Source organism: Littorina saxatilis, linkage group LG8 (genome assembly GCF_037325665.1).
Source record: "Littorina saxatilis isolate snail1 linkage group LG8, US_GU_Lsax_2.0, whole genome shotgun sequence".
Taxonomy (NCBI): Eukaryota; Metazoa; Mollusca; class Gastropoda; order Littorinimorpha; family Littorinidae; genus Littorina; species Littorina saxatilis.
Genome location: NC_090252.1, coordinates 61,078,169 through 61,105,019, shown reverse-complemented (window position 1 = coordinate 61,105,019; position 26,851 = coordinate 61,078,169). Strand labels below are relative to the sequence as shown.

At 40.3% G+C, this 26,851-nt stretch overlaps 2 protein-coding genes and 1 long non-coding RNA gene across 5 annotated transcripts in view; all 3 read right to left on the bottom strand.

Moving 5' to 3' along the window:
• The window catches only part of LOC138974012 (uncharacterized), a 502,416-nt gene that overhangs the window by 112,235 nt on the left and 363,330 nt on the right, over positions 1-26,851 (bottom strand). The window lies entirely within an intron of this gene.
• Positions 238-4,343, bottom strand: LOC138974002 (uncharacterized). The gene is made up of 4 exons (XR_011458262.1): positions 3,871-4,343; positions 3,392-3,495; positions 2,333-2,459; positions 238-1,411 (listed from the first exon to the last, which is right to left on the bottom strand). It is a non-coding gene; the product is annotated as an uncharacterized lncRNA (long non-coding RNA).
• LOC138974001 (uncharacterized) lies at positions 12,276-26,332 on the bottom strand. 2 transcript variants are annotated; one of them, XM_070346691.1, is made up of 5 exons: positions 25,653-26,332; positions 24,206-24,367; positions 16,212-18,258; positions 15,193-15,417; positions 12,276-13,346 (listed from the first exon to the last, which is right to left on the bottom strand). In XM_070346691.1, the coding sequence occupies exons 1-5, from the start codon at positions 25,734-25,736 to the stop codon at positions 13,150-13,152; spliced, it is 2,715 nt and encodes a 904-aa protein (XP_070202792.1). In that variant the 5' UTR covers positions 25,737-26,332; the 3' UTR covers positions 12,276-13,149. The 2 variants fall into 2 exon arrangements, with proteins under 2 accessions (XP_070202792.1, XP_070202793.1); XM_070346692.1 differs by having other exon boundaries at positions 15,265-15,417.

Sequence of the window (26,851 nt, the reverse complement as noted above, 5' to 3'; positions counted from 1 at the left end):
TACCACAGACTCAAAAACATTTCTGTGAAAAGTGCATACAATCGTTGAATTCACATTAAGAGAATGATGTCAGTTTTTGTAACAAAAATATAAATAAATAATACTGTGTGAACAGATTCTGTAATTTGCATTATAATTCAGCTGGTTGTCAATATCAGTTTAAAGGTACTTACACTCAATGAAATAACCTCCATTTTAATAAGAGGAAGTCTCCGTCGATACCTTTTTTTCTCAGACTTAAACGGACGATCTTAAAACAGGAGTGTCAGTTTCCTTGTCTAAGTGAAGTTTGTATTTCAATGTATTCATTTTATATAACATTTGATATTACTATCAATTGTAACTATTTTGTGTACTGTTTTCCTGGAAAATTAATACAGTAAAACGGCTGTTGGGGCCAGGTTCTGTTTGTACTTTCGATCCTGAAACTATCATATTCTTAGGTGCACTGCAGGGAAGTTATGCAAAATTGATTAGGCCTAAAAAAGAAATAGGTGTGGTTACGGTAACCCGACCTACCCTATTTTTAGGGGCCGATCCTATAACTTTTTATTACATTTGTCAAAAAAAAAAAAAAAAAAAAAAACGAGTGCAAAAAACGCAATGAAAGCGAAAGCGCCCGAGTCGCACACTTATTTCCCTGTCAAGTAGGTTTAATTTGTACACATTAGAAAAAAAAGTTAAAAAAAAAAAAAGTGATTGCCTACCTACCTACCCTATTTTTTTGGGCTATGTTACCGTAACCACACCTATTTTTTTTTTTGGCCTTAGCAGTTTCCTTGAAAGAGTCGAAACAGCTTTTTAGTGGTACTCGAAATACTTCAATCATAATCAGTCGACAATAAAAGTTTCTTTGCAAACCAATATAGTAGCACACAGCATTAAGTAGAAAATTCTACTAATCCTCTGGACTCGTTGAAACGCGGTTGGTCTTGTTGGTAAGTCGCATTTTGTGATGTAACCAATGTTGCAAAAGACAAATTCCGGAAATAACTCTGTCGGGTTTGTATGGGTAGTGGACGAGTTGCTTTCCCTTGATGTTCCTTGATTTTGTATACAAACACTGAGGAAATCTACACGTGACATTGTAGTTATGCCGTCCGAGTGCGTCTTTGGAAACAAGGGAAAGCAACTCTTCCATACCCCCCCTCCCCCCCCAAAAAAAAAAAAAAAACTTAACAGAGTTAATTCCGAACATAGTCTATTGATTGACTTCGAAAGGTGTTGCAAGAAAACAAACATTAGAGGAAACGCTTTTTCGGCATGATAACGTCCATTTTCTCTATCTCCGTGAACCGTTGTTCGTCAGTCTTGATCTTGAAATGCAGCTAAGGGGTCACATGGATTGATATTCAGATCTCTTTGACCCCCCGCCCCCTTTCACCTTGCTGCAGGTAAAACCAAACCCGTCCTGTTAACAAACAAAAACCAATTGGATAACACATTTATGTAGCGCTTCTGTGACAGCACGAACAAATTCAGGTATATATTAAGAGAATATCTCGTTGCTGATTTAAAATCCATTTCAATCATAACATTTTTTTTGGTGATTGAATAAAACGTTGCTGGACCAAAATAAAAATAAAAATGAAAATAAATTTGTCTGTCGCGCTCTCTCTCTATCTCTCTTTCTCTTTCTCTCTCTCTCTCCCTCTCACTCTCTCTCCCTCTCCCTCTCTCCCTCCCTCTCTCTATCTCTCTCCCACTCTCTCTCTCTCTCTCTCTCGCTCCCTCCCTCTCTCTCTCTCTCCACCCCTCTCTCTATCTCTCTTTCTCTTTCTCTCTCTCTCCCTCTCGCTCTCTCTCTCCCTCTCTCTCTCCCTCTCTCTCTCTCTCCCTCCCTCTCTATCTCTCTCCCACTCTCTCTCTCTCTCTCTCTCTCTCTCTCTCTCTCTCTCTCTCTCTCTCTCTCTCTCTCTCCACCCCTCTCTACCAACACACGCTACAACTTCTTCTGCGTTCGTGGGCTGAAACTCCCACGTACACTCGTGGTTTTTTTTGCACGAGTGGAATTGTACGTGTATGACCGTTTTTTACCCCGCCATTTAGGCAGCCATACGCCGTTTTCGGAGGAAGCATGCTGGGTATTTTCGTGTTTCTATAACCCACCGAACTCTGACATGGATTACAGGATCTTTTTCGTGCGCACTTGGTCTTGTGCTTGCGTGTACACACGGGGGTGTTCGGACACCGAGGAGAGTCTGCACACAAATAAATCTCTCGCCGAACGTGGGGACGAACTCACGCTGACAGCGGCCAACTGGATACAAATCCAGCGCGCTACCGACTGAGCTACATCCCCGCCCACACGCTACAACGATTCCGTTCTTACTTTAATGGCACCAGGCAGACTCTTCCAGAAAGTCAGGTTGGGGCACAGTTCCACCCCGCTCTTCTGATGGCGAGCTCTGTTATACACAACACCGCCAAGCACGTACACCACAACAACTGCCAGCAAGCTGCACATCAGACAAAACAGACAGAGAAATTCACGTTGTACGCCATCACAGCAAAGCCATTGGGGCCATGTTCCCGGGTTTTACCTCGACTTTACATGAGATACACGACAAGTGTATGCGTGTTTGGGTGGTATCAGCCATCTGCACTTATGGCAGAATGACCGAGGTCTTTTACGTGCCACTGTGGTGACACGGGGTTGGGACATGGATACCGTCTCAGGGTCAGCACATAACGTTGACCCGTGTCCGTCCCAGCCCGGATTCGAACCCGCGACCCTAACTTCACGTGTCCATTGCTCTACCACCTGAGCTACCCACGAGAAAAAACATTATACATAGGTACAGTTATATGTTTTTGTCCCAGTAAAACCCCGAAATAAAAACAACGATTTCTGCCAAAATCCGAATTATTGTAACAAATGTTATTGCTGCTAAATTAAAAAATTGTTTCATGAGTAATTGCAGTTGCGAACAACAATGTTTATGGAGATGTAATCATTGCTTTGTCTTAATTCCTTTCAGAGAATGCAAGTACTTTGCTGTCAGTTTCTTGTGTTTGGGCAGCTATAGCGGTATATTAACAGCTAATTAGCATGGTTTCTTTTATTTATGTTTGTTTGTCAGCCCGGCTGAGAGAATGAGAGAGAGAAAAAAGGAGAGTGAGAAAAAAAAGGAGAGAGTGATAGAGAGAGAGAGCGGGCGAGAGGTGAGAGAAAAAGATTAAGTTAGTATGCGTGCGATTACGCGTGCATGTCTATCTGTCTGTCTGTGCGTGCGCGCGCGCATGTGTGTGTGTGTGTGTGTGTGTGTGCGCTTTTGTGTGTGTGTGTGTGTATGTGCGCTTTTGTGTGTGTGTGTATGTGTGTGTGTGTGTGTGTGCATTTGCCCCCCCCCTCAATCCGCCTCACCCCTCCTTAAAGAAAGAAACTCACACAATGACAAGAATGGTTCCAGTGCTGATTGCTACTTCCACAGTCACACTGCCAGAGTCGCCACATCCGTTGGGACAAGCACACACGGTCGTCAGGACGAAGTGCTGTAATGATGAACATTTAGTTTTCACCGTCTGTATGATCTTCTTAACATGTTGTAATCATTGATGAACATATGTCGTCGACATCGGTTGTATGGTCTTAATCTTAACAAGCGGTTATGATGAAAATTTAGGTCGACTCTCTGTAAGGTATTCTTAACATGCTGTAATGATGAAGATTTAATACATCAGTTGTATGAATGATACGGCACGTGATGTTTTTTTGTCGAAGAACGGCATGTAACATGATGACGTCATACAAAGCTTTAAATGCATGCTGACTGCAACACATAAGAAGCGATGTAAAAGCTGTTTCAACAACAACAACAACAACAACGACGACGACTGACTTCACACCACCGTTTCTGCCATGCTTACGTAATCGCCGTTGCCCGTGTCTCCAAGAGCTTCCAGGTTTGGTTCGGTTGCCGACTGGTCACATACCAGCGCGACATGGGACGTGCTGCAAGACAATATTCAATTGCTGCATTCTCCAGACATTCTCCAGCCGTTGGCTCGACTGTTCTCATTTTTTTGCTACAGCTGATACCGCCTCGCTTCTTCAAGTTTCAAGTCTAGTCTGAAGAAGTTAAGTTGTATAAAGGCACACTCATTCCTGTAAATTTATACATAGTTCGGCTCGCCATCCTAACAAATATATTCTGATGCTACGTACGCAGCAGTAGAATATCCGCTTTAACCACAGATCTGGCCGGAGGGATAAGAACATGCCTCCACTTGGACAAATACCAACACGGCAAATACTGGGTGTTCTCTGTGTACAGTGGGATATTTTTAATTTTTTAAATTTTTTTTATATATATTTTTTGTATAATAAATTAACTTTGTAAAAGCCATTTGTGGTTGAATTCATAACAAAAATCCCCTCAGCAATGGTGTTAATCGGTTGGCCTAGTAGTAAGGCGTCCGCCCCGTGATCGGGAGGTCGTGGGTTCGAACCCGGCCCGGCCGGGTCATACCTAAGACTTTAAAATTGGCAATCTAGTGGCTGCTCCGCCTGGCGTCTGGCATTATGGGGTTAGTGCTAGGACTGGTTGGTCCGGTGTCAGAATAATGTGACTGAGTGAGACATGAAGCCTGTGCTGCGACTTCTGTCTTGTGTGTGGCGCACGTTATATGTCAAAGCAGCACCGCCCTGATATGGCCCTTCGTGGTCGGCTGGGCGTTAAGCAAACAAACAAACAAACAAATGGTGTTAATTTTTTGTTGTGCGTCCACTTGAGGTGGAGGGATGGTACTCTAATCCCATGTGAAAACCTGGCCACATCTGATACAGTGAGCCCAACAGTTTTCATGAGAAGGAATGTGCCTTTACATCTAAATCATTGCAACAAGATCTGTCTGTCACACAGCAAAGTAACTCGTTTCAAATATTTTTTTCCCTCTGTGGACAGTATACCTGCAAAAATGAAGCGTGAAATCGTGTGAAGCGATATCAAAACATTTAGTCAATCAGTCGGCTTCCAACTAAAAGACATTCAACATTAAAAACCAGTCGTCATCGAGATTACAAGCCATATCTGAATAACGAGACGGGTCATGTCAAACATGCGAAAGTAGTATTTAATTAACATATTTTCATTAATATTGATCACATTTTCAAGCTAAACACAGCATATCTATGTGTTTTTGAATTTATGAGAAGTTGAGAAATATACAGTGCAGTCAGTTTTAAATCTGTGAGTGAAATTCGATTTTAGTGACAACTTTAATGAGCGAACTAATTAACTTTATGTTTAAACTTCCAAGCTGAAATGTAATCCCATTGTCCAGACTGAGTCAAAGATTGCTTGACCAACATTTCAATCAATTTGGTTGAAAAACGAGGTCATGACAATGCCGCCTCCACTTTCAATAAAAGCCGGATGTGTTGGCCCTTTCTAATTGAGAATTTTTTTTAATTCTTTTTTTTTACCATCTAAAGTCGGGGTCAAACCCGGGAACATGCCCCTGATGGTTTTACCGTGAGGGCGTCAAACAATACTTATCATCATCAAAGACAAATATCGAACAAATGAAAATAATTGTCCGGGGGGTATCACTTGGGAGAATGTGTAAGCCTATGTATGCGGCTTACTAGTGCCAAAACCTGGGGTTACCCATTATCACGTGATAATTACTAATTAACGCTGTCAGTTACTGTTTTCACTCGTTAGTTACTCATTTTCACGGGATAATTAGTAATTTTCACGGGAAAATGACTAATTTTTAGTTTTGGCACTAGCAATCCGTCAGGAAGTAAGTTAAGCAACCAAACAAACAAACAAACAGAGAGAAAGAAGCAGAAGGGGGGATTAACTAGATAATTCGATCTCTTTTGACACGGGGTCGCTCGGTTAAGACTCTGGCTTATAAGGCAACCAAAACTATGAATGAACTCAGTTGAATGGGTGTGTCATTTACACGTATAAAAGTAATGGAACACGAAGTTTTGAAGTTGAACACACTCTGCTAAAAAGGTCTTGCTCTTTCTTGTTTATTATAATTGCTAATACGGTTCTTTTAAAGTATCAAGTTCCTGAAATAGTGTCAAATGTTCAACTTGTTCACACCACACAGGCACACACACGCATACACACACGCACACACACACAAACACACACACACACACACACACACATACTGGTGTGAGCCACGTTATCCGGTCAGTGAGTTTGCACAATCATTAAGATGCCGGGAAAAATGAGCAGAGTTTACAGGCCGATTCTGTCCAGATTTGAGATGAAACTTTATTTTGTAATTCTAAATGAAGTTAGAAAGAAATCATTCGCCTATTTTGAAAATTTAGCTAAGCTGACATTTTACATGAATAGAGATGCCATGTAGTGTATGTTGACATTTACTATCATAAAGTGGTCAATGTGTGTAAGCTAAATTTAACCATCATCAGGCGGTCATATGTGTATGGTAATGTTTACATCCTTTAGATGGTCGTGTTTTATTTTATCTTATCTTAATCAAATGCGTCCCCACAATCCTTTTTTTGTGTGTAATAATATGTTGTACAATTGCAACCGCACTATATGCACACAAAGCCTCGACTTGCTAACTTCAACCATCATAAGGTGGTCATGTGTGTATGGTAATGTTTACCTCCCTTAGATGGCCAAAGGGTTTTGTTTTGCTTTTCTTAACCATCATCAGGCGGTCATATGTGTATGGTAATGTTTACATCCTTTAGATGGTCGTGTTTTATTTTATCTTATCTTAATCAAATGCGTCCCCACAATCCTTTTTTTGTGTGTAATAATATGTTGTACAATTGCAACCGCACTATATGCACACAAAGCCTCGACTTGCTAACTTCAACCATCATAAGGTGGTCATGTGTGTATGGTAATGTTTACCTCCCTTAGATGGCCAAAGGGTTTTGTTTTGCTTTTCTTAACCATCATCAGGCGGTCATATGTGTATGGTAATGTTTACATCCTTTAGATGGTCGTGTTTTATTTTATCTTATCTTAATCAAATGCGTCCCCACAATCCTTTTTTTGTGTGTAATAATATGTTGTACAATTGCAACCGCACTATATGCACACAAAGCCTCGACTTGCTAACTTCAACCATCATAAGGTGGTCATGTGTGTATGGTAATGTTTACCTCCCTTAGATGGCCAAAGGGTTTTGTTTTGCTTTTCGTTTGTTTGTTTTTATGTCAGTCCGAGGACTACGATGAGCCTTTCTCTGAAACCTGATTCAGTTTGATGTTGGACATTTCACTGGAACAAAAAGAAACACACAAAACATTGTACAAAAACTGTTTATTATTCAACTGAAAGAACAAAACAACTTCTTAGTTAATTACTGGAATAGATCTGATACTTCACACCTGAAGTTTAAAACAAGTTTCAAACACAAATATAACTGAACAAGTTTCAAACTCAAAAAATAATTAAAGAAATTGAGGACAGCCCCATCTACTGAGACATGTTGCACAAATATGTTTTATGACATAATAGAGTGAAACAATTTTAATCATGAGAGAATGCTGACAGAGATGTCAAAATCAATATCAACTGTGCCATGGACTGAGAAAACAGTGAATGTCAGGGTTTTTTCATCGATTTTGATATAGTAATACATATTCTCTAGAAAAAAAAAAAGAGAATCAGATTGAGTCTTAACAATCCTTTGTTCTTGATCTCTTTTTTTTCTTTTTTTTTCTTTTTTGTGTGCATATTTTCAAACTACAGCTGCCCTAAATGTATACAAAGCCTCGACCAAGGTACTAGAGCAACTGATAAATCAAGCGATTTCTTTTCGGCAGTGACAGATTTTGGGGAATTATTAGGACGTGAAATTCTCAGTTAACACACAATGTGAAAAAGAAAATGTGATTAAAGGGACACAAAAGCGTATGACTTTGTTTATTTCTTTTCTATCTGAAAGTCATTATTCAATTTCCAAATATACAACTTTAAAGTAAGCACAATTCCAAGCAGTCTCTGCTTTTGTGTCTTGAAACGGCACTGTTTTTACTTTTTTGATCACATCATTTTAAAACAAGAAAAGCAAACGCTCAGACGACTCTAATTTGAAATTACTACTTTGACGACACCCCTGTGACCTTGAATGAAGGTCAAAGTCATTCATATTTTGCATAATTGTAAATATCTTCTTCTTCTTCTTTGTTCCTGAGCTTTTTACTCTCAGGGTCACCTTATGGTGAGAGTTTTGCGAGCCACACAGTTTTTACCCCGCCACGTAGGCAGTGCGACGCCGACTTTGGTGGAAGGCGTGCTGGGTATCTTTGTGTTTCCGAGCCCCTAAACTTTTGATGGAAACTCGGGATCTTTAACGTGCGCACTGGTCTTCTGCATGCACATGCACACAAGGGTGGTACGATTCCGTCCTTTTAGAGTCTGCACTGAATGTTGACTCTGGAAATACAAAAAAAATACCTGGGGTTCAAACCCTCAGCGGCCAGACCGACTGGCTTACAAACCAGACGTGCTAACCACTACGCTACGTCCCCGCCATTGTAAATATCAATACAGGGCATATTCCTGCCAAGTTAATGGGGTTTAGGTTCCATAGCTTCCGAGAAAAGCCCAATGTTAAAGTTTGTGGAGGTCGGCGGAAAAGCAGAGTTACTACCCTTATTTTTTGTTGACTATGACAAACAAAGTATGAACGTGATCAGTTTGATGGGATGATCATGAGCAATCCTACAAAGTTTGATGCAATTCTGAAGAATAGTCTGTGAGATACAGAACCTCAGGTTTTTACCTTTCTTTCTTTATTTGGTGTTTAACGTCGTTTTCAACCATTCAAGGTTATATCGCGACGGGGAAAGGGGGGAGATGGGATAGGGGAAAGGGGGGAGATGGGATAAAGCCACTTGTTAATTGTTTCTTGTTCACAAAAGCACTAATCAAAAAATTGCTCCAGGGGCTTGCAATGTAGTACAATATATATGACCTTACTGGGAGAATGCAAGTTTCCAGTACAAAGGACTAAACATTTCTTACATACTGCTTGACTAAAATCTTTACAAACATTGACTATATTCTATACTTTCTTTCTTTCTTTCTTTATTTGGTGTTTAACGCCGTTTTCAACCATTCAAGGTTATATCGCGACGGGGAAGGGGGGGGGGGGGGGGGGGGGAGATGGGATAGGGGAAAGGGGGGAGATGGGATAGAGCCACTTGTTGATTGTTTCTTGTTCACAAAAGCACTAATCAAAAATTGCTCCAGGGGCTTGCAACGTAGTAAAATGTATTACCTTACTGGGAGAATGCAAGTTTCCAGTACAAAGGACTTAACATTTCTTACATACTGCTTGACTAAAATCTTTACAAACATTGACTATATTCTATACAAGAAACATTTAACAAGGGTAAAAGGAGAAACAGAACCGTTAGTCGCCTCTTACGACATGCTGGGTAGCATCTTTCTCGTCCCAACCAATATGGGACTCCCCCTAACCCGCGGGGGGTACTATATTCTATACAAGAAACACTTAACAAGGGTAAAAGGAGAAACAGAACCATTAGTCGCCTCTTACGACATGCTGGGAAGCATCGGGTAAATTCTTTCTCGTCCAATATGGGACTCCCTCTAACCCGCGTTTTTTTTTTTTTACCTTCTAAGCCCCCCTTTGTTTGTTTGTTTGTTTGTTTATTTGTTGCTTAACGTCCAGCCGACTACGCAGAGCCATATCAGGACGAGGAAGGGGGGGATGAAGGGGGCCACTTGTCAAGCGATTCCTGTTTACAAATGCACTAACCCATTACTTGTGTCCCAGCAGGCTTTAGTAAAACTAATTAATACCTACTGGAAGATTACCAGTTTCCAGTATGTTAAAATAGGCTTAACCTATCTACTGCTGGACTTACATCAGAACACTAACAGATTAAACTATACATGAATCGCGAGACAAGCGGCAAGAGAAGAGATTTTTTGGAAAAAATACAGGTGAATGAGCAAGAAGGCAGAAAAAAGAAAAGAATTCATGAAGAAAAAGAGAGCATGACAGGAAAGAGGAACCAAAAATCTACCTAACAGCAAACTAGAAAGCTCCTGCGGTTCCAAAAACAGGAGGGGCTTTTAATTTCATAACCGCAGTGCCCCACTGCGGGACTAAGCCCCCCTGTGACCTTGAAAAACGTCAAAAGTAATTCATATTAGGAACAGTTGTAAAGATCAAAACAGGGCATATTCCTGCCAAGTCTAAAAGATTTTGCTTCCATAGCTTCCAAGAAAAGCCCAATGTTAAAGTTTGTTGAGGTCGAGGTAAAAGCAGAGTTACTGCCTCTGTTTTGTTTGATGAATAGTCTCTAAGATACAGAACATCATTGTTTTCTTTGAAGCTGTGACCTTGAAAAAGGTCAAAGGTCATCCAATCAGGTATCAACCCATAGAGCTCAATGAGGGTCATCATCACACAAAGTTTGAAACATGTTACATATTGTTTCCATGTTAAGGGCAAATTGTTACAGTTTTGACATGGCCGTACAGCCAGACATACACGCGACATTACACAGACTCTTTATGATTCTTATGAGCCAAAAATTAGAAATCCCGAGAGATCAAGCACACACATCAAGCGATTTCCCTGTACAGTCATGTCTCTCTACAAATAGTGCAAATCCTGAGAGATCAAGCATACAAATCAAGAGTTTTCCCTGTACAGTCATGTCTCCATAGAAAAAGTAGAACCCCTGAGAGATCAAGCACACAAATCAAGTTTTCCCTGTACAGTCATGTCTCCATAGAAAAAGTAGAACCCCTGAGAGATCAAGCATACAAATCAAGAGTTTTCCCTGTACAGTCATGTCTCCATAGAAAAAGTAGAACTCCTGAGAGATCAAGCACACAAATCAAGAGTTTTCCCTGTACGGTCATGTCTCAATACAAAAAGTAGATCTCCTGAGAGATCAAGCACACAAATCAAGAGTTTTCCCTGTACAGTCATGTCTCAATACAAAAAGTAGAACCCCTGAGAGATCAAGCATACAAATCAAGAGTTTTCCCTGTACAGTCATGTCTCAATACAAAAAAGTAGAAATCCTGCAAAATCAAGCACACATACCTTATAAGAAAGCTTAAAAGACAATACAAATTGATTCTGATTCTGAAAATTGATTCCGATTCTGATTCACACCAAGCGATTTCCATGTACAGTCATGTCTCTCTGCAAAAAGTATAAATCATGAGAGATCAAGCATACGTACAAATCAAGAGTTTTTCCTGTACAGTCATGTCTCAATACAAAACGTAGAACTCCTGAGAGATCAAGCACACAAATCAAGAGTTTTCCCTGTACAGTCATGTCTCAATACAAAACGTAGAAATCCCGAGAGATCAAGCACACAAATCAAGAGTTTTCCCTGTACAGTCATGTCTCAATACAAAACGTAGAAATCCCGAGAGATCAAGCACACAAATCAAGAGTTTTCCCTGTACAGTCATGTCTCAATGCAAAAAGTAGAACCCCTGAGAGATCAAGCATACAAATTAAGAGTTTTCCCTGTACAGTCATGTCTCCATACAAAAAGTAGATCTCCTGAGAGAGAAATCCCGAGAGATCAAGCACACAAATCATGTTTTCCCTGTACAGTCATGTCTCAATACAAAACGTAGAAATCCCGAGAGATCAAGCACACAAATCAAGTTTTCCCTGTACAGTCATGTCTCCATACAAAAAGTAGAACTCCTGAGAGATCAAGCATACAAATCAAGAGTTTTCCCTGTACAGTCATGTCTCCATACAAAAAGTAGAACTCCTGAGAGATCAAGCACACAAATCAAGAGTTTTCCCTGTACAGTCATGTCTCAATACAAAACGTAGAAATCCCGAGAGATCAAGCACACAAATCAAGTTTTCCCTGTACAGTCATGTCTCAATGCAAAAAGTAGAACTCCTGAGAGATCAAGCACACAAATCAAGAGTTTTCCCTGTACGGTCATGTCTCAATACAAAAAGTAGATCTCCTGAGAGATCAAGCACACAAATCAAGAGTTTTCCCTGTACAGTCATGTCTCAATACAAAAAGTAGAACCCCTGAGAGATCAAGCATACAAATTAAGAGTTTTCCCTGTACAGTCATGTCTCAATACAAAAAAGTAGAAATCCTGCAAAATCAAGCACACATACCTTATAAGAAAGCTTAGAAGACAATACAAATTGATTCTGATTCTGAAAATTGATTCCGATTCTGATTCACACCAAGCGATTTCCATGTACAGTCATGTCTCTCTGCAAAAAGTATAAATCCTGAGAGATCAAGCATACTAATCAAGAGTTTTCCCTGTACAGTCACGTCTCAATACAAAACGTAGAAATCCTGAGAGATCAACCACACTGTTAGGAAACGCTGTCGTTGCTGAGCTTTGGTTTAGTTTTGTGTGTTGCATGTAGTTGACTTTTTTGTACTTTGTGGGAAAGTACCGATATTATATTTTGTAAACACAATATTTATGTTTGGACGAGAATGCAGGTGAACTTTCTAATTATTCCGGATGCTGGCGCTCACGTGGTGCGCAGGGTGTTATGGGTAACTGAGCAAGGTCAGTTCATAGCAACGGCTATGGCTTTTCGTTTTGCTTGGTTACCACCCTTCTAAGGGCAGGTATTTTGAGTGTTTTTTTCGACATCTAGCATGTGAGATTGAAGTCAATGTATTTATGAGAATTGGAGTAAGAATATGTAATTTAATGGCTTTTGTCAAAATCAGTAAACACAGCTGAGAACTAATTCTCAACTGATAAAAAAAACTGTGTCTTAGAATGACTAGAACTGAATGATGTTCCTGACAATACTCTGTTAACAAAAAGTGACAACCACAGCATGAACAACAGTGATCTCAATGACTAGTCGACTCGCACGGTTGGCCTAGTGGTAAGGCGTCCGCCCCGTGATCGGGAGGTCGTGGGTTCGAACCCCGGCCGGGTCATACCTAAGACTTTAAAATTGGCAATCTAGTGGCTGCTCCGCCTGGCGTCTGGCATTATGGGGTTAGTGCTAGGACTGGTTGGTCCGGTGTCAGAATAATGTGACTGGGTGAGACATGAAGCCTGTGCTGCGACTTCTGTCTTGTGTGTGGCGCACCTTATATGTCAAAGCAGCACCGCCCTGATATGGCCCTTCGTGGTCGGCTGGGCGTTAAGCAAACAAACAAACAAAAAATGACTAGTCCTTGCACCTGTTCTTTTGGATTCTGTTTCTTACAAAATCTTTGACGTTTCGCCACGTCCTGTTCTTGAGAGCCTTATCCTCTATGAGACACTTGACAATAACCTCTTTGCCAGGCAGATGACCCAGGAGGATGTAGCTTTCCAGGTGTCTGAGCACAGCGCTGACTTCATCATCAGACCAGGCTTTCCTTGCTGCACAGAGAAAAATGATACAATGCTTGAAAATTTCCTCAGATTAAACACAGACAACACCACAACAGACAGCAAACAATTACAAAAGCACTACCTTCACAACTTATGTCATGGCACTGGGGAATAGAACTGTCCAAAACAAACTTTCAGAAAAAGCACATTCCAAAAATACGTAAAATTGTATTGTATAATGCACAAGAAGAGAAAGTTTTCCAGTCATGTGTCAGTAACTTGTAACTTGTTTTTCATGTGGGTTCTGAGCAGACGAAAACCAAGGAAGCCTTGTCAAATGTTTACATTTCTATGCACATTTGGTCAGTGATTTGACGAAAAGCTCGCGCTCAGACATGCAAGTTCCGCAAAGACTGATAACTTACTAAAAAAGAAGAGCAAACGCTCGATTGAGTCACTTTCGACGTAGAAAAAGGTCATGGTGGTCGAAACATTATCAAAACATAGGTCAAAGGTCAACTTAACATGGATATAAGTGTACATCATACCCGAGTACGCTAGTACTTGGGCTCAGCAGACTTTAATTGTGTGTCTGTCTGTCTGTCTGTCTGTCTGGATTTAACAGCTTATTGCTGGGAAACTACTGGGCGCAGTTCGTTCAAAAGTTGATACACTAACTTGATAATAGGTCCGATTGATCGTATTAAAACTTCATAATGTTAGCTGGGACCTAAATGCGAAATAATCCACAAAAACGACTCTTGGCGGTGGGCGCAATTCGCGGTGGGATAGAACTGCTGTTCGGCTAATAGAACTGCCAGCCAGCCACCGACACCTACAGGCTTTGCGTGCATGTGCCACTTCGCGTGCGCGCGACCTGAAGTTAGCACTCTAGGCATTTGAGTTCACTGGCAAAATTGTCAGAGTTAATGGCTTGGTGGAAAGCACGTCCGCCTATGGCCAAAGTGATCCGGGTTCGATTCCCGGCATAGGCGATTTATTTTATCTATTTTTTTTAAATTCTTGTTTACTATTGTTTATCCCCGAGTACGCTAGTACTTGGGCTCAGCAGACTTTAATTTTTCACAAAAACGACTTAACAGTGGGAGGAATTCACACCGGCGGGGCAACACGCAGCCTGATAGAACAGCCAGCCAGCTCGCTGGTTATTTCCCGCATCATCACACGCACGCAGAGGATTTTTGTAGGTCAGGTTGTGGGAAAGTCCACAATGTTCCACAGGGGAACTGGTTGTGTTTGTATTGTTTATTTTCTCACAGTGATGTTGATGGTTTTTACACATATTATGAGGAACTTTTCTCAGATGTTGGATCCCGAGACCAGCCTCTCGTTTACGATTGTAGAGATCGATCAGCACACACAGAACAATCGCTTAAGTTTAATTTCAGAAACCAACATTCACACCACAGGCATTCCAAACATTTATATTGTTAAGTTATGAAGAGGGTCGGCAGTATATTTTTCACTGTGATCAAATAAAAGAGAAAGGCCAGTCACCACACACATCCTCGGCTCGCATGCAATGCATTTATATAGCAAAGGGAATGCCTGTAATTCACACAGAGCAATCACTTGGTCTTAAACGTGCACAAGACAAAAACTTTCATACTGGGGGAGCGAGCCAGTCTGAAGAGTACTCGGGTCCAGCGCGAGCGTTTTTTATTCCTTCAATTATCCGATCCTCTGAATAATAATTATACATTATTCACTGCTGTTTGATGCGTCGAGGTCAGATGCCATGATTGTTTCACCTGTCAGTGCAAAAGTTACCCCGAAGTCCGTAGGGCTGAGGGGCAACATTTGCACCGACAGGTGAAACAATCATGGCATCTGACCTCGACGCATCAAACAAAGGTGAAAAATGAGAGCGTACCACCAGAAGACTGAAGCGATCCAGGTGACTGTGTCGCACCAGAAGACTGAAGCGATCCAGATGAGAGCTTACCACCAGAAGACTGAAGCGATCCAGGTGACCGTGTCGCACCAGAAGACTGAAGCGATCCAGATGAGAGCGTACCACCAGAAGACTGAAGCGATCCAGATGACCCTGTCTGGCCACACAGCTGCGGATATCCAGTGAAGTTGTGGTGTCCTTGTCCTGAAATAAAAAAAAAGAGTAAAATTAAAAAGTCTCTTTTTGGATACCAGGGCCGTGGTTTACTTAAAAATGCTGTCAGGGTCTCCGCCAAGTTGTGGGAAGAAACAAACATCTTGACAAAAGTCTCGCAATAACTTTGACCAATCATACAAGCGCTCAATTCCCACCGTGTTAAACGTAAACCAGCTGCTCAAAATGCAGCCCTTCCCAGTCTGTGTCCGTACAATTTGACGGTTTTGACCCTTTCAATACGTATCAGATTTACGCCGTCGACCTGCTCCACTGAATTTAACAAGTTTTCCAACGAAACAAAAGTTTTACCGACAATAAACTTCCAGATCCATCTTCTTTAGCCAAGTAGGCAACGACGAAAACGTAAAAAAACAAACGATGGCGGTCAGTTTCGAGAGAACTGATTACTAAGATTAGTCATACAAGCACACAAGTCCCGTGCATCTTTTGAGCCGAGTTCAATACGTGATTTATGGCTCGCGCTTGCTGGCTTCTGATTGCGCGGTGCAATAATATTAAAATAAGGCTCACGATTGCTGGCTTTTGATTGTGGTTCAATAATATTAAAATAAGGCTCGCGCTGGGCTGCATTTGATTGGAGTAGAGTTTTGACTTGATTGACAGGTGGTAGGGTCCATTCAGCTCCTGCTGTGTTAATTAACAGTTTAACGAAAAAATCCTGCCTTAGTATGGCCACCAGCTCATCTCCTCTAGTGCTTGTCAATGAAATTTGATACCAAGCATTATATAGAAACAAATCATTTTCTAATTAGTTCAAATACCTTTTTGTGAGGCTGCTGTTTGAGGATGGGTATCTTCTTCATCGTCGTCGTTCTCCTCGTCAACAATGATGTCATCGCTGATGTCGACACTGTCCAGAGAAGTTGGGTTTGTTATTTCTCCTTTCTCCAACTGAATGAGAAGTTTTGCCACTTTCGTCACTTGAAGCGCTGCAGAAGGTAATCTATAGTAACGTCTGTGTGTGCGAATGTCATGACCCAGAAACTGAGCAACAACGTCAAGCTCATTGTCTGCAAGATTGTAGAGTTGAGTCATTGTGGCTACGTGCTTTCTCAAGGATGTGGACGTAATAAGTTCAGGGTGCTGCAAATCTGCTTGTTGGCAATGAATCTTCAGAGTGTCACTTCCGCGAATGTGTCCATTTCTATCACCATGACCAAAGCAGCTTTGAGAGAAAACAAAGTTGTTTGTTTCAGGAATGCCAGCTTCTTGACGAGATGCAATGAGTGTTTCAAAAGAATCTACCAAATTTGCTGTCAGCAAAATTGGAACGATTGTGCCAGTTTTGCCAATAATCTCCACCCTTTGTAATGATTTACTCAAAGCTTGTTCAAATGAAGGCAAGCTGTGCAGAATGTCATCACTTGTATCAAGCTGACGGTTTTCAAAATCTTGAACTTTCATTTTGGACACTTCTCCAGATCTTCGGCGGTTGAAGAGGATCACTTGACTGAGTAGAGCTTTACAAAGTGAATGTCGAGCTGTTGTTTTGTCCCGAGAAGAAGAAGCGTTTTTCATGTCCTTTTTTGCATCCTCTGCAACCTGTGATAGGTGCGACGAGAGCTTTTGTATATCTTTCGAGAGTGGAAGTCGCTGCACATTGTTCTGATGTCTTCTGTAAAGAGTTCTTGCGGCTGACGACGAAACCCATTCATTCCACCGAACATCGAAGACTTCTATGAAGTGCTTGCACTGCTGTCTCAGTTGCATGTCATTTTGCTCAATGGCCTTTGCTTGCATCAACAAGGTGCATCTTTTCAAAGTGTGGCCAATTTTCTTTGCCGTTGATGGGTTTTTGAAGTCGGACGACTCTTTTGAAAATTCACAAAGTACACGTGTAGCTTGGACAATAGTACTGAACATGTCCGGTTTCAGAAAATCAATCAACTGTCCATTCTGATTGCCACTTTCTTTCCTGAGTGCAAGTACAAGGCGTGCTATTTCTCTCAGTTTATTTCGAATGTAAGCATGTCGATCGGAATCAAACCCATTCTTCCTCGTCTCTCGCAGTGCAAGTTCCCGAATCGTTATATCTGTTTTAACAATCATGCCCACTGGGTCATTTTTCACATGTTCCAATATTTCACGCAGCTTTTCTTCGTCATGGTCCCTGGTGATTTTACTCCCCGGGACAGCAGGAAGAAGAAGTCTTCCAGCAACAACCTTTCCTTTTGAAGACTTGCAACAGGGTTTTACGCACTTATGACGGTACATGTCCTTCGAATTGAAATAACCGTAACACTCTGGACAAGGTACAAAGTCTTTCACTTGCTTTTCTTCTTTGGCACTTTTGCGCTTTACCACAATTTCCCCTTTGCCTTCTTCCCAAACTTTCCGGTTATGCCTATGATCCCCTAAATTTCTCATCTTTGACAATTCTTTTTTCTTGTCTTTCCTCGATGCATGAAACAATGGAACAAGAATGGACTCATCTCTGTGAAAACTATTGAAATGTCTTTCCAACTTTGTTGTAGACAAACCACACACAAGACACCAATGAGATTTATCTTTTTTCTTCTTTTTTGGTCCATCTCCTGAACTTTGATCAACAGTAAAGCCAGTAATTTCAGGCTCTTGCTTGTCAGAGGAAGAATGACATGTGGAAGAAATATCGCAACGTTGCAATGTTGACGGAGCATTTGGATTTTCAAGTGGAACCGATAAGTAAGGAAAAGGGGAGGGTATTGTTTGCTCATTTACAGCAGAACTGTCAGAGTCAGAAACATGGTCCTTTTGAGACTCATCGTTGGGAATCCATGTTGGGTCTGTGTCCGACAAATCGTAGTCCGAACTGGCACTGTCTTTGTCCTGAAACATAAATGAAAGGGGTTTATCACATATGCTACATGCATTTTAGGTAAGAGAGCATGGGTCGTTAGTCAAGTAATTGCTGAATGCCTTTCAATTGGAGTTATTTCTAAGATCGTCTCAAACACAACTGCACCGTTGTCAATCTCACCACGTGCTTCAAATTCTTTCTGTATCATTCCTTATTGAAGTTATTCCCATGAACATAATTAATTTTCCAAAGTATTCTTATTTCGGTGACAAGATGGTAACTTCTTCTTTTTCTACCTCTGTGTTCCTGAGCTTTTTACTCTCAGGGTCACCTTATGGTGAGTCTTGCATGCCACACTGTTTTTACCCCGCCACTCAAGTGACTCATAAATTATCTTTCTGAAATTTACAGCTGTAATTGTTTTAGTTTGTTTAACTGTTCAATACATTTATAAGCAAGCTGTTGTTTTAAACTTTGACTAGTATTTTCTGCTTCTCTCTCTCTCTGATTTTTTCTCCATTGCTCAAGATCGAAAGTCAATGCCCTCATTTGAAATTCGTATACCCCCAAATGATTTTTCTTTGTTTTTATACCCCCAAGCAAGCAATAATAACGTGATTTTTTAATTTATTACGTGAAATACCCTCAATTGTACGTGATGGGAAACACTGTAAAACAATATGCAATAAGCTTCAATCTTCTTTACAATTCAGCCAAACTATATATATCCTCTGTAGGATTAAGTCTCACTCTGGTAAGTTGCCGTAAAACAGTTCAGGGGACTACCACTATATTGCGGTCCAGTATATTGTGAATTCGGCTATATCGCACCAACATGCTTGTAGCCCAAAAAAAAGTAAATTTTAAGGGGCTTATTGTCCGTCAGGTCTTAATTGCCTATATTGGACATGAATTGGTTTATACGATTCGAGTTTTTACGCCCTCACGGCTTTTGATGTTTGCGTGTTTAGGTGGTATCAGCCATCTGCACTTATGGTAGAATGACCAAGATCTTTAACGTGCCATTGTGGTGACACGGGGGTGGGAGATGGATACCGTCTCTGGGTCTGCACATAAAGTTGACCCGTGTCCGTCCCGGCCCGGATTCGAACCAGCGACCTCTCGATCACAAGTCCAGTGCTCTACCACCTGAGCTACCCGGGCCCACTTGAACACAAGTGTTTTTAAATGCCTTCCACTACAACGCAAATGAGACTGTCTCAAAAGGTGATGGGCTCTCACCCAACTCAATTCCAAAGCCTTGGAGGAAAAGAAAATGAATCAATATGGCATTTGTACCTTACCATTGTGACCATAAATGAATAATGATATACATAAGAAAAAATCAAATTGATATCACTCGTAGTAAAATATTTTTCAAAGAAAATGTTCGGGATTACAGCAGTAATCTCATTGCCAAAATGAGACTCCACTGGGTGTGCGTTTGAAGTTTGCTTTTTTTGCAGAAAATAAAGATGATTGCATTCAATTTTGTGTCTTGTTTTCTTGAGTGTGATGTTACCTGTTCGTTTATGTTTCAAACTGTCCAATTTTTTTTTATTTAACAACAACAAAAATCGATTTAAAATATCGTGAACGATCGTTATCCACTTTGTCAGAACAGTGTTCAACTTGAAACACTGGTCGTGTTGGTTCATTCCATGAAGCATGTAATCAAAGTATTTTTTCATAATTATCAACACACAGATAACAGAAATAAACACTTTACAAGCGCAAAAGCACCTTGGGTAACGTCCATGGCGTTCTCATGTGAACTGGGAGATTTTTTTTGTCAATTCGTAACGATCGAGCAAACCGAAATAACTCCACTTGTAGCAGACGAAATTTCCTCGTTTCACGAACGAAAGAATGCGGCCCAAATCACGCGCGAGGCGAGACTTCGGATGGAGGGAAAACATGGCGTCTTCGAACAGACCAGGTTGGTTGCAATTTTTTGTCACAGAGTTTGGACAACATAACGATCGATACAGAGTAACGATCGAGCTTAAAACTCCTCAAAATGATGTTAGAAAACTACCACTGAAGCGTGTACTTCCATTATTTTGTTCTAGTCTTGAAATAACTCTGCGAATAAAAAGCGTCTGCTGTGTGTCGGCGTCTGTGACCTGAGAGATCACGTAGACCACAGGCGGACAAAATGAATACTGGAGTCAACGTAACGATCGCTTCGGGTCTATAAGTTTTGAAGATTTACGATGTGCACTACGTTGGCACTATCATGCATGGTCTATCAACATATTTCAACGTTGTTCAAACAATAAAACAGCAATAAATGTAATTCAGAGCACCGAAATTCCAATCAATCACTACGATCGTTATGATGACAAAAGACGAAGTGGAGATTCAGGACTGCATTGCGATCGACCAATAATTCTTGCACTTGTAGTTTTTATTAGATGTTTATAAAGTCTTATTAACTCAACAACTTTCAACATGTAAATGCAGCAACATCAATGGGAATAATGTTATTTTTCCAACTCTTGTTCCTTTTTTCCCCCACACAATTGGCTTTACTTGTTTTCTTTGTAAGACTAAAATCAAAACTTTCTTCAATTCTTGTCATCTAGGTTACAATTAAGTGTCAGTTTCTAAATTTGACAGATGGTCATGTGTTGCATGTAGTGATTTCACTCTTCTCGTTATTGTAATTTATAAAATAGCATTAATGATTAGGATGGAAGTTGATTTTTTTTTTAACAAATGAAATAAAATAACGACGCATACATATGACACACATTTATGTGCTTTTCAGGTCTTAAGGTTCGCATGGTTGACCCTCCAGCAACGAAACCAGTGCGCAAAACAAATGCAGAAGATCCTGTCAAGTTCCATGTTTACCAACAAACATACTTGGAACGAAACCGAAGGAACAGCTAGGAGTCGGATTTTGACTGCAGAAGAGCAGTTGCACGTGAAGGTGCAGAATCGCCTTCGACAACAACGGCTTTTGTAAATGGTAGTAACTATATTTGTTTTAAATATTGTTTACTAAGTACTGGATACAATCCAGAAACATCCTCCTGTGCTTGTTTCACAGACGTGTATGCATTCACTTATTTCCCAAATGGGAACATGTTTGAGTTTATGGATATACAACCAAATGCAAGTACACCTCAAAGGACTGCATCGATAAAACAAACCACATAAAACCACCGAACATGCAATACCAGCATGCACAATAAACTCATAGTCTGCAATGATAGCCAGAATAAGCTTCTACAACATATCTAGCCAGATCCAGACACCCATTGGTTATTTTCAACCTTGCTCCCAGACTTGACCCTTGCCCCTCCCACCACCAACTGAGTATATAATGATCATAACGGACAATTTAAGTATGCTCAATTTCCCTGCTGCATGAAATCCAATTTAACCAAACATCCATGTTTCATTGTAGTGTTCATTCACATACCGATTCCGTTGACTTTCTGTCTTGATTCAGCTTTTATAGTCAGTTGGACCCAATAAACAACGACTATAATTGTACAATATATTTTTTACAATTATTCAATGAATGTCTTATATTATTATTCAGCAATGTCTTCAAGGTATGTTCAAATCTAGTCATTTTATTCGTTTCATGTGTGTTAATCTAGTCATTATGTTCCTATGACTGTCCATTTTGCTGTCATAATTGACCCATTCTTACCGTTTCCGGCCATCATTGACACATTTTTACGTTTTGTTGTTAATGTTATTTGTCACTTGGTGCTATTCATAACTTGTGAAATACTCAATAAGTTACTCATCATTTAAAATCTTGATTCGGTGATACTGCATGCGTAACACCTGAAAAAAAACCCACCTAACTTTGTCCATTGCGTTTTCTGTCACGATCAACCTACTTTTTTTCTGTTTATGTTCAACCAGTATTTCACCTGGATCATAATGCTCATTTTATTGACAATATTTACAATTGTCAGCAGAATACAAGTCAATTTTCCAGTCATTTTGATTGTTGTGTGTGTAAATCAAAGTGTAAGATAAAAACTTTGTCCACTGTATTTTGTGTCACGATCAACAAACTTTTCTTGTGTATTTCAAATTTTCCTTTCATTATAGAAATGATACATTTTGCAAAATAACATTTGAGCTCTCACTGAAGTGTGTTTACATTTTCTTGTCATACAGCTTCAGTGAAAATGTGACAAGACTATGTTTTGCAGAATGTGTTCTGTTCCATCACTTCATAATCAACGCATTTTAACATGTGAGGATTCTGTAGTTGATTAGATGATACAAATTACGTGTCGGGTAATGTCGATGCATCTCTGTATAAACTTTAATTTGGTGTTTTAGTCATTTTGATTAAGAGATGTGGCACAAACAAAGGTCTGTGCTTTAAAACTTTGTCCAAAAAAAGTTGTCACGATCAACACAGATTGTATATTGCATGTGTTTATTTGGTTATGTTTAAGTGACCATTACATTAGCAATTAGTTTTCATCTGAAAAAGACTACTTGTAAAGTTTGGTTAATGTATTTTGATTCTACGATGATGAATGGAATACAATTTTGTATCAACATTTTTGTCCACTCCACTGATAGTAACGATCACGTTACATTTGCTTGTCATACGTATATTTGTATTTTTCCTGAATCATAAGGTTAATTTTATTGACAATATGTACAATTGTCAGGAAAATACATGCCAATTTTCTAGTCATTTTGATTGTGATGTGTGTAAATGTATGCTAACCCTCAAAAAACTTTGTCCACTGTATTTTGTGTCACGATTGACACTCTTTTTTGTGTATTTCAAATGATCCTTTCACTATGGAAATGATACACTTTTTAAAAATAACATTGTTCTCACAGTAGCGTGTATACATTTTCTTGTCATATAGCTTCAGTGAAATTTTGACAAGACTATGCTTTGCAGAATGTGTTCTGTTCCATCACTTTACAATCAAAGCATTTTAACATGTCAAAATTTTATAATTGATCAAGGTGATACAAATCACATTACCAACTATGTCAGCATGTTCCCCACAAAGCTTAGTTATGTTGTTGTTGGGGTTTTGATTAAGTGATATGGCACAAACAAAGGTCTGTGCTTTAAAATTTTGTCCAAAGAAAAATTGTCACGATCAACACGGATTGTATATTGCATGTGTTTATTTGATTATGTTTGAGTGACCAATTACATTAGCAATTAGTTTTCATCTGAAAAAGTCTACATGTAAAGTTTGGTTTTATGTATTTTGATTCTACGACAATGAATGGATATTGTTTCAGAATTTTTGTCCACTCCTCTGATAGTAACGATCACGCTACTGATTTACACCTACTCCATATGTGTGTAACATTGGTTACTATTGTAATGTTTTTTATTTGCAGCACTATAGTTTCAATAACACCAATGCTGACTTAAAGTTGATAAATGCATTTTGAGTTTGTGACTTGAATGAATGTGTGAAGATATGTGTTGATCGTTATGATGACAAAGTCACCGCTATGTTTTGGACTTCCCAAGTTCAAAAAGCTAGCACAGATAAGCTCCCAATACCTATTGAACATCCTTCTTTTGAAATTCATGAAATTTGATTTTATTGGGATGTTTAATCTTGGATTTTCAACATCCCCACTTTGTCCACATAACGATTGACACATTGACAGTAACTTGCATTAAATATGCAGTATCTCATTATTAGAGTAAAGAACTATCTTTTCACGGTTATTCAAGGAAAGCAGATGCATTTGACCTTCTGAAAAGGGTACTTGCTTGGCTGTATTCACATTTTCAATTTTGCACCCTCAAGTCTCACTTTTTAATTCACCTTTTGAGACAAGCTCAAATACATATCGCGGTCCAATCTCTTGTACTTCCTTTGCAGATTTATTTTCCGCAACAGAGAATCGAATCGTCCCAGTAGGCTATCAGTGAAAGGCGACAGTTTTCTCGCCTTTGTTAACTCGGTAAGGGTTTTTCGGACATATATGTAAACTGCTGACCTGGATGAGCCTGTCACGTGGGCGAAGGCGTCCATCGGAAAGTGCCGGATCCTGCACCCCGGCCTTGATGTAGCGGCCCCCTGTGGTGCTGGCACACCCAACCACCGTGAAGCCCAGGCCTCCCGCCGAGCTCTTCTCTAAATCCACCGTGAAATCCTGTAACTGACAAAGGGTAGAGAAATGATTCAATCTCTTCTCTAGATCCACCATAAAATCCTGTTACTGATGCAGGGTAGTAGAATGATTTTTTTCTTTCTTTCTTGAACTTTTTACTGTGTCAGGGTTGCCTTATGGTGAGAGTATTGCGTGCCACACTGCTTTTCCTACCCCGCTACGCGGGCAGCAAGACGCCAACTTCAGGGGAAGGCGTGCTGGATATCTTTGTGTTTCCGAGCCCCTAGACTTTCGCGGGAAACTCGGGATCTTGAAGTTTAAAATGTGCATTAATCTTTCTGCATGCGTTAGCACACGAGGGTGGTACAAACCTTCTGGTCTCCCCTCAAGTTGATTCTGGTACCTGGGCTCGATCCACAGTCAGCCAAATCAACCAGACGCTCCAACCAACAACGCTACAACCCCCGACAAGTGATTTCATCTCTTCTATCCACCGTAAAATCCTGCAACTACCACAGGGTTGTGAAATTCTCAGGCATTGTACAAAGTCGGAAGCAACTTTCGCTGAAAAGTTGCTTCTTGAACAATTCTCCATCATTTTCTGCAAAGATTTCACACTAATTGACTAAACACTAAAACAGGCTAAGAAATGGTGGTTCCAATCGGACAGACTTTGCTGATATCCGCAAATTTGTTGAAGGGTACCATGTGCCTGAATGATGTAATCCACCGCAAAAAAGCAAGAAAGTGTTATTGCCGGGAATTCTAGTCCACAGGAAAAATCCTGTAACTGACACAGGGTAATGAAATCTACTGCAGAAATGTAAAAAGCCATTTCAAAGAAAGCAAAATAAATGCATAAGTGATCCCTCTCAACTAAAATTTGGGTTCAGAATGGAAAATGATGAAATGACCTGTCCCCCAGACTAAAACTTCCATTGCAATATCTTAGGTGTGTGCAATGCAGTGAAATTTCTTACCTATAACAGTATAAGCATATAATTATGATAATCTATTCGAGTAAAAAGTAAGTAAAAACAAATTTTAAAAAATGGAAGTAAAAGCTTTATACAATAGGGGTGAAATTTGTACATGTCAGCCCACATATTAGACTTAGCATTCATTTTTACTATAGTTTTATCCCTCCATGTTCGACTTGGAGGTACTACAAGCTTTAATGTGTCTGTCTTTCCCAACTGTTGTTTAGGTAACCCTGGGTTTCGTATTTGAACACCCCTGTTTTGTCATTGAAGTAACTTGCCAGAAAAACAACAGTTTTGTCTTTTTATAAACTCATAACTGATGAGTGAGGGGGAAAAGAAAAAAGGATTACCTGGTCATCGTTCAAGATCTCTTTCTTATCAGCAGTTTGACTGTTTTCAGTCACAGCGGTGTTGGTCACTCTCTCCTGACACATGAGCACAACGACAGAATCCGCCGAGCACACGCTGGCCGGAGATTTGTTCTTTATCGTATCAGCCGGAGACACATCTCCCTTGTCGCCGCCACGACCTCTGCTAAGGTTGTCGAGGAGACTGTCGTCAGCAGCAGCTGCCACAATGAAGGCTGCGTCAAGGTCAAAATCTTCATCACCACCATCAACGTCATGGTGATATTTTTCAGCAACGGTGTAAATCCTCTCAAACTCTGATCTAGAACTGTCCAAGACATCAGAGTTGATGTCGCTTTCAGTGTTGTTGGATTGTTCTTCCACTCGCAGCTCCCTCAGGTTGAGGGGAGGGGGCTGGGCGACGATGGAGATGTTGTGCTTGTTGACGGGCGTGGCAGCCGACGAGGCGAAGGCTGACGGAGGGGAGATGGGGGTTTCCCGACCCCCCTCTGCGATGGAGAAGGAGTCGGCAGCATGTAAGGCTGGCTGGGACTGGTGTTGTTGTTGTCTTTCCTGCAGTGAAAGTCTCTCCTGAACCTGAAAGTTTCATGAATAAAAAGTTGAGAGTTTTCCTTCAAGCTAACAGAAAAATAAGCTCTGTACTTATCTAGTCAATCACAATCCGGTTTATTACTGTAGATTTGCTATTGTGTTACTGAACAGAAAGGCTAGTTATCTCACTTATTTTTTTGATGACATAATTTGTAAAACGCTAAAGATGTTACTAATTTGATGTAAAGAACAATTCTACCAAGTTTGAAACAAATCCGATGAATAGTTTCAGAGATCTATATAACATTTCCAATTTTTCCTTCGAGGTTGCCCTGTGAATGATCTTAACAAGGGTCAACAAAACTAATGTTAAAGCGTTGGGGGTAATGATCAAACAAATTTTGAACTCAGTCACTTTTACTATAGTTTTATCTCTCCATGTTCGACGGGCGCAGTGGCGTGGTGGTAAGACGTCGGCCTCCTAATCGGGAGGTCGTGAGTTCGAATCCCGGTCGCTGCCGCCTGGTGGGTTAAGAGTGGAGATTTTTCCGATCTCCCAGGTCAACTTATGTACAGACCTGCTAGTGTCTTAACCCCCTTCGTGTGTACACGCAAGCACAAGACCAAGTGCGCACGGAAAAGATCCTGTA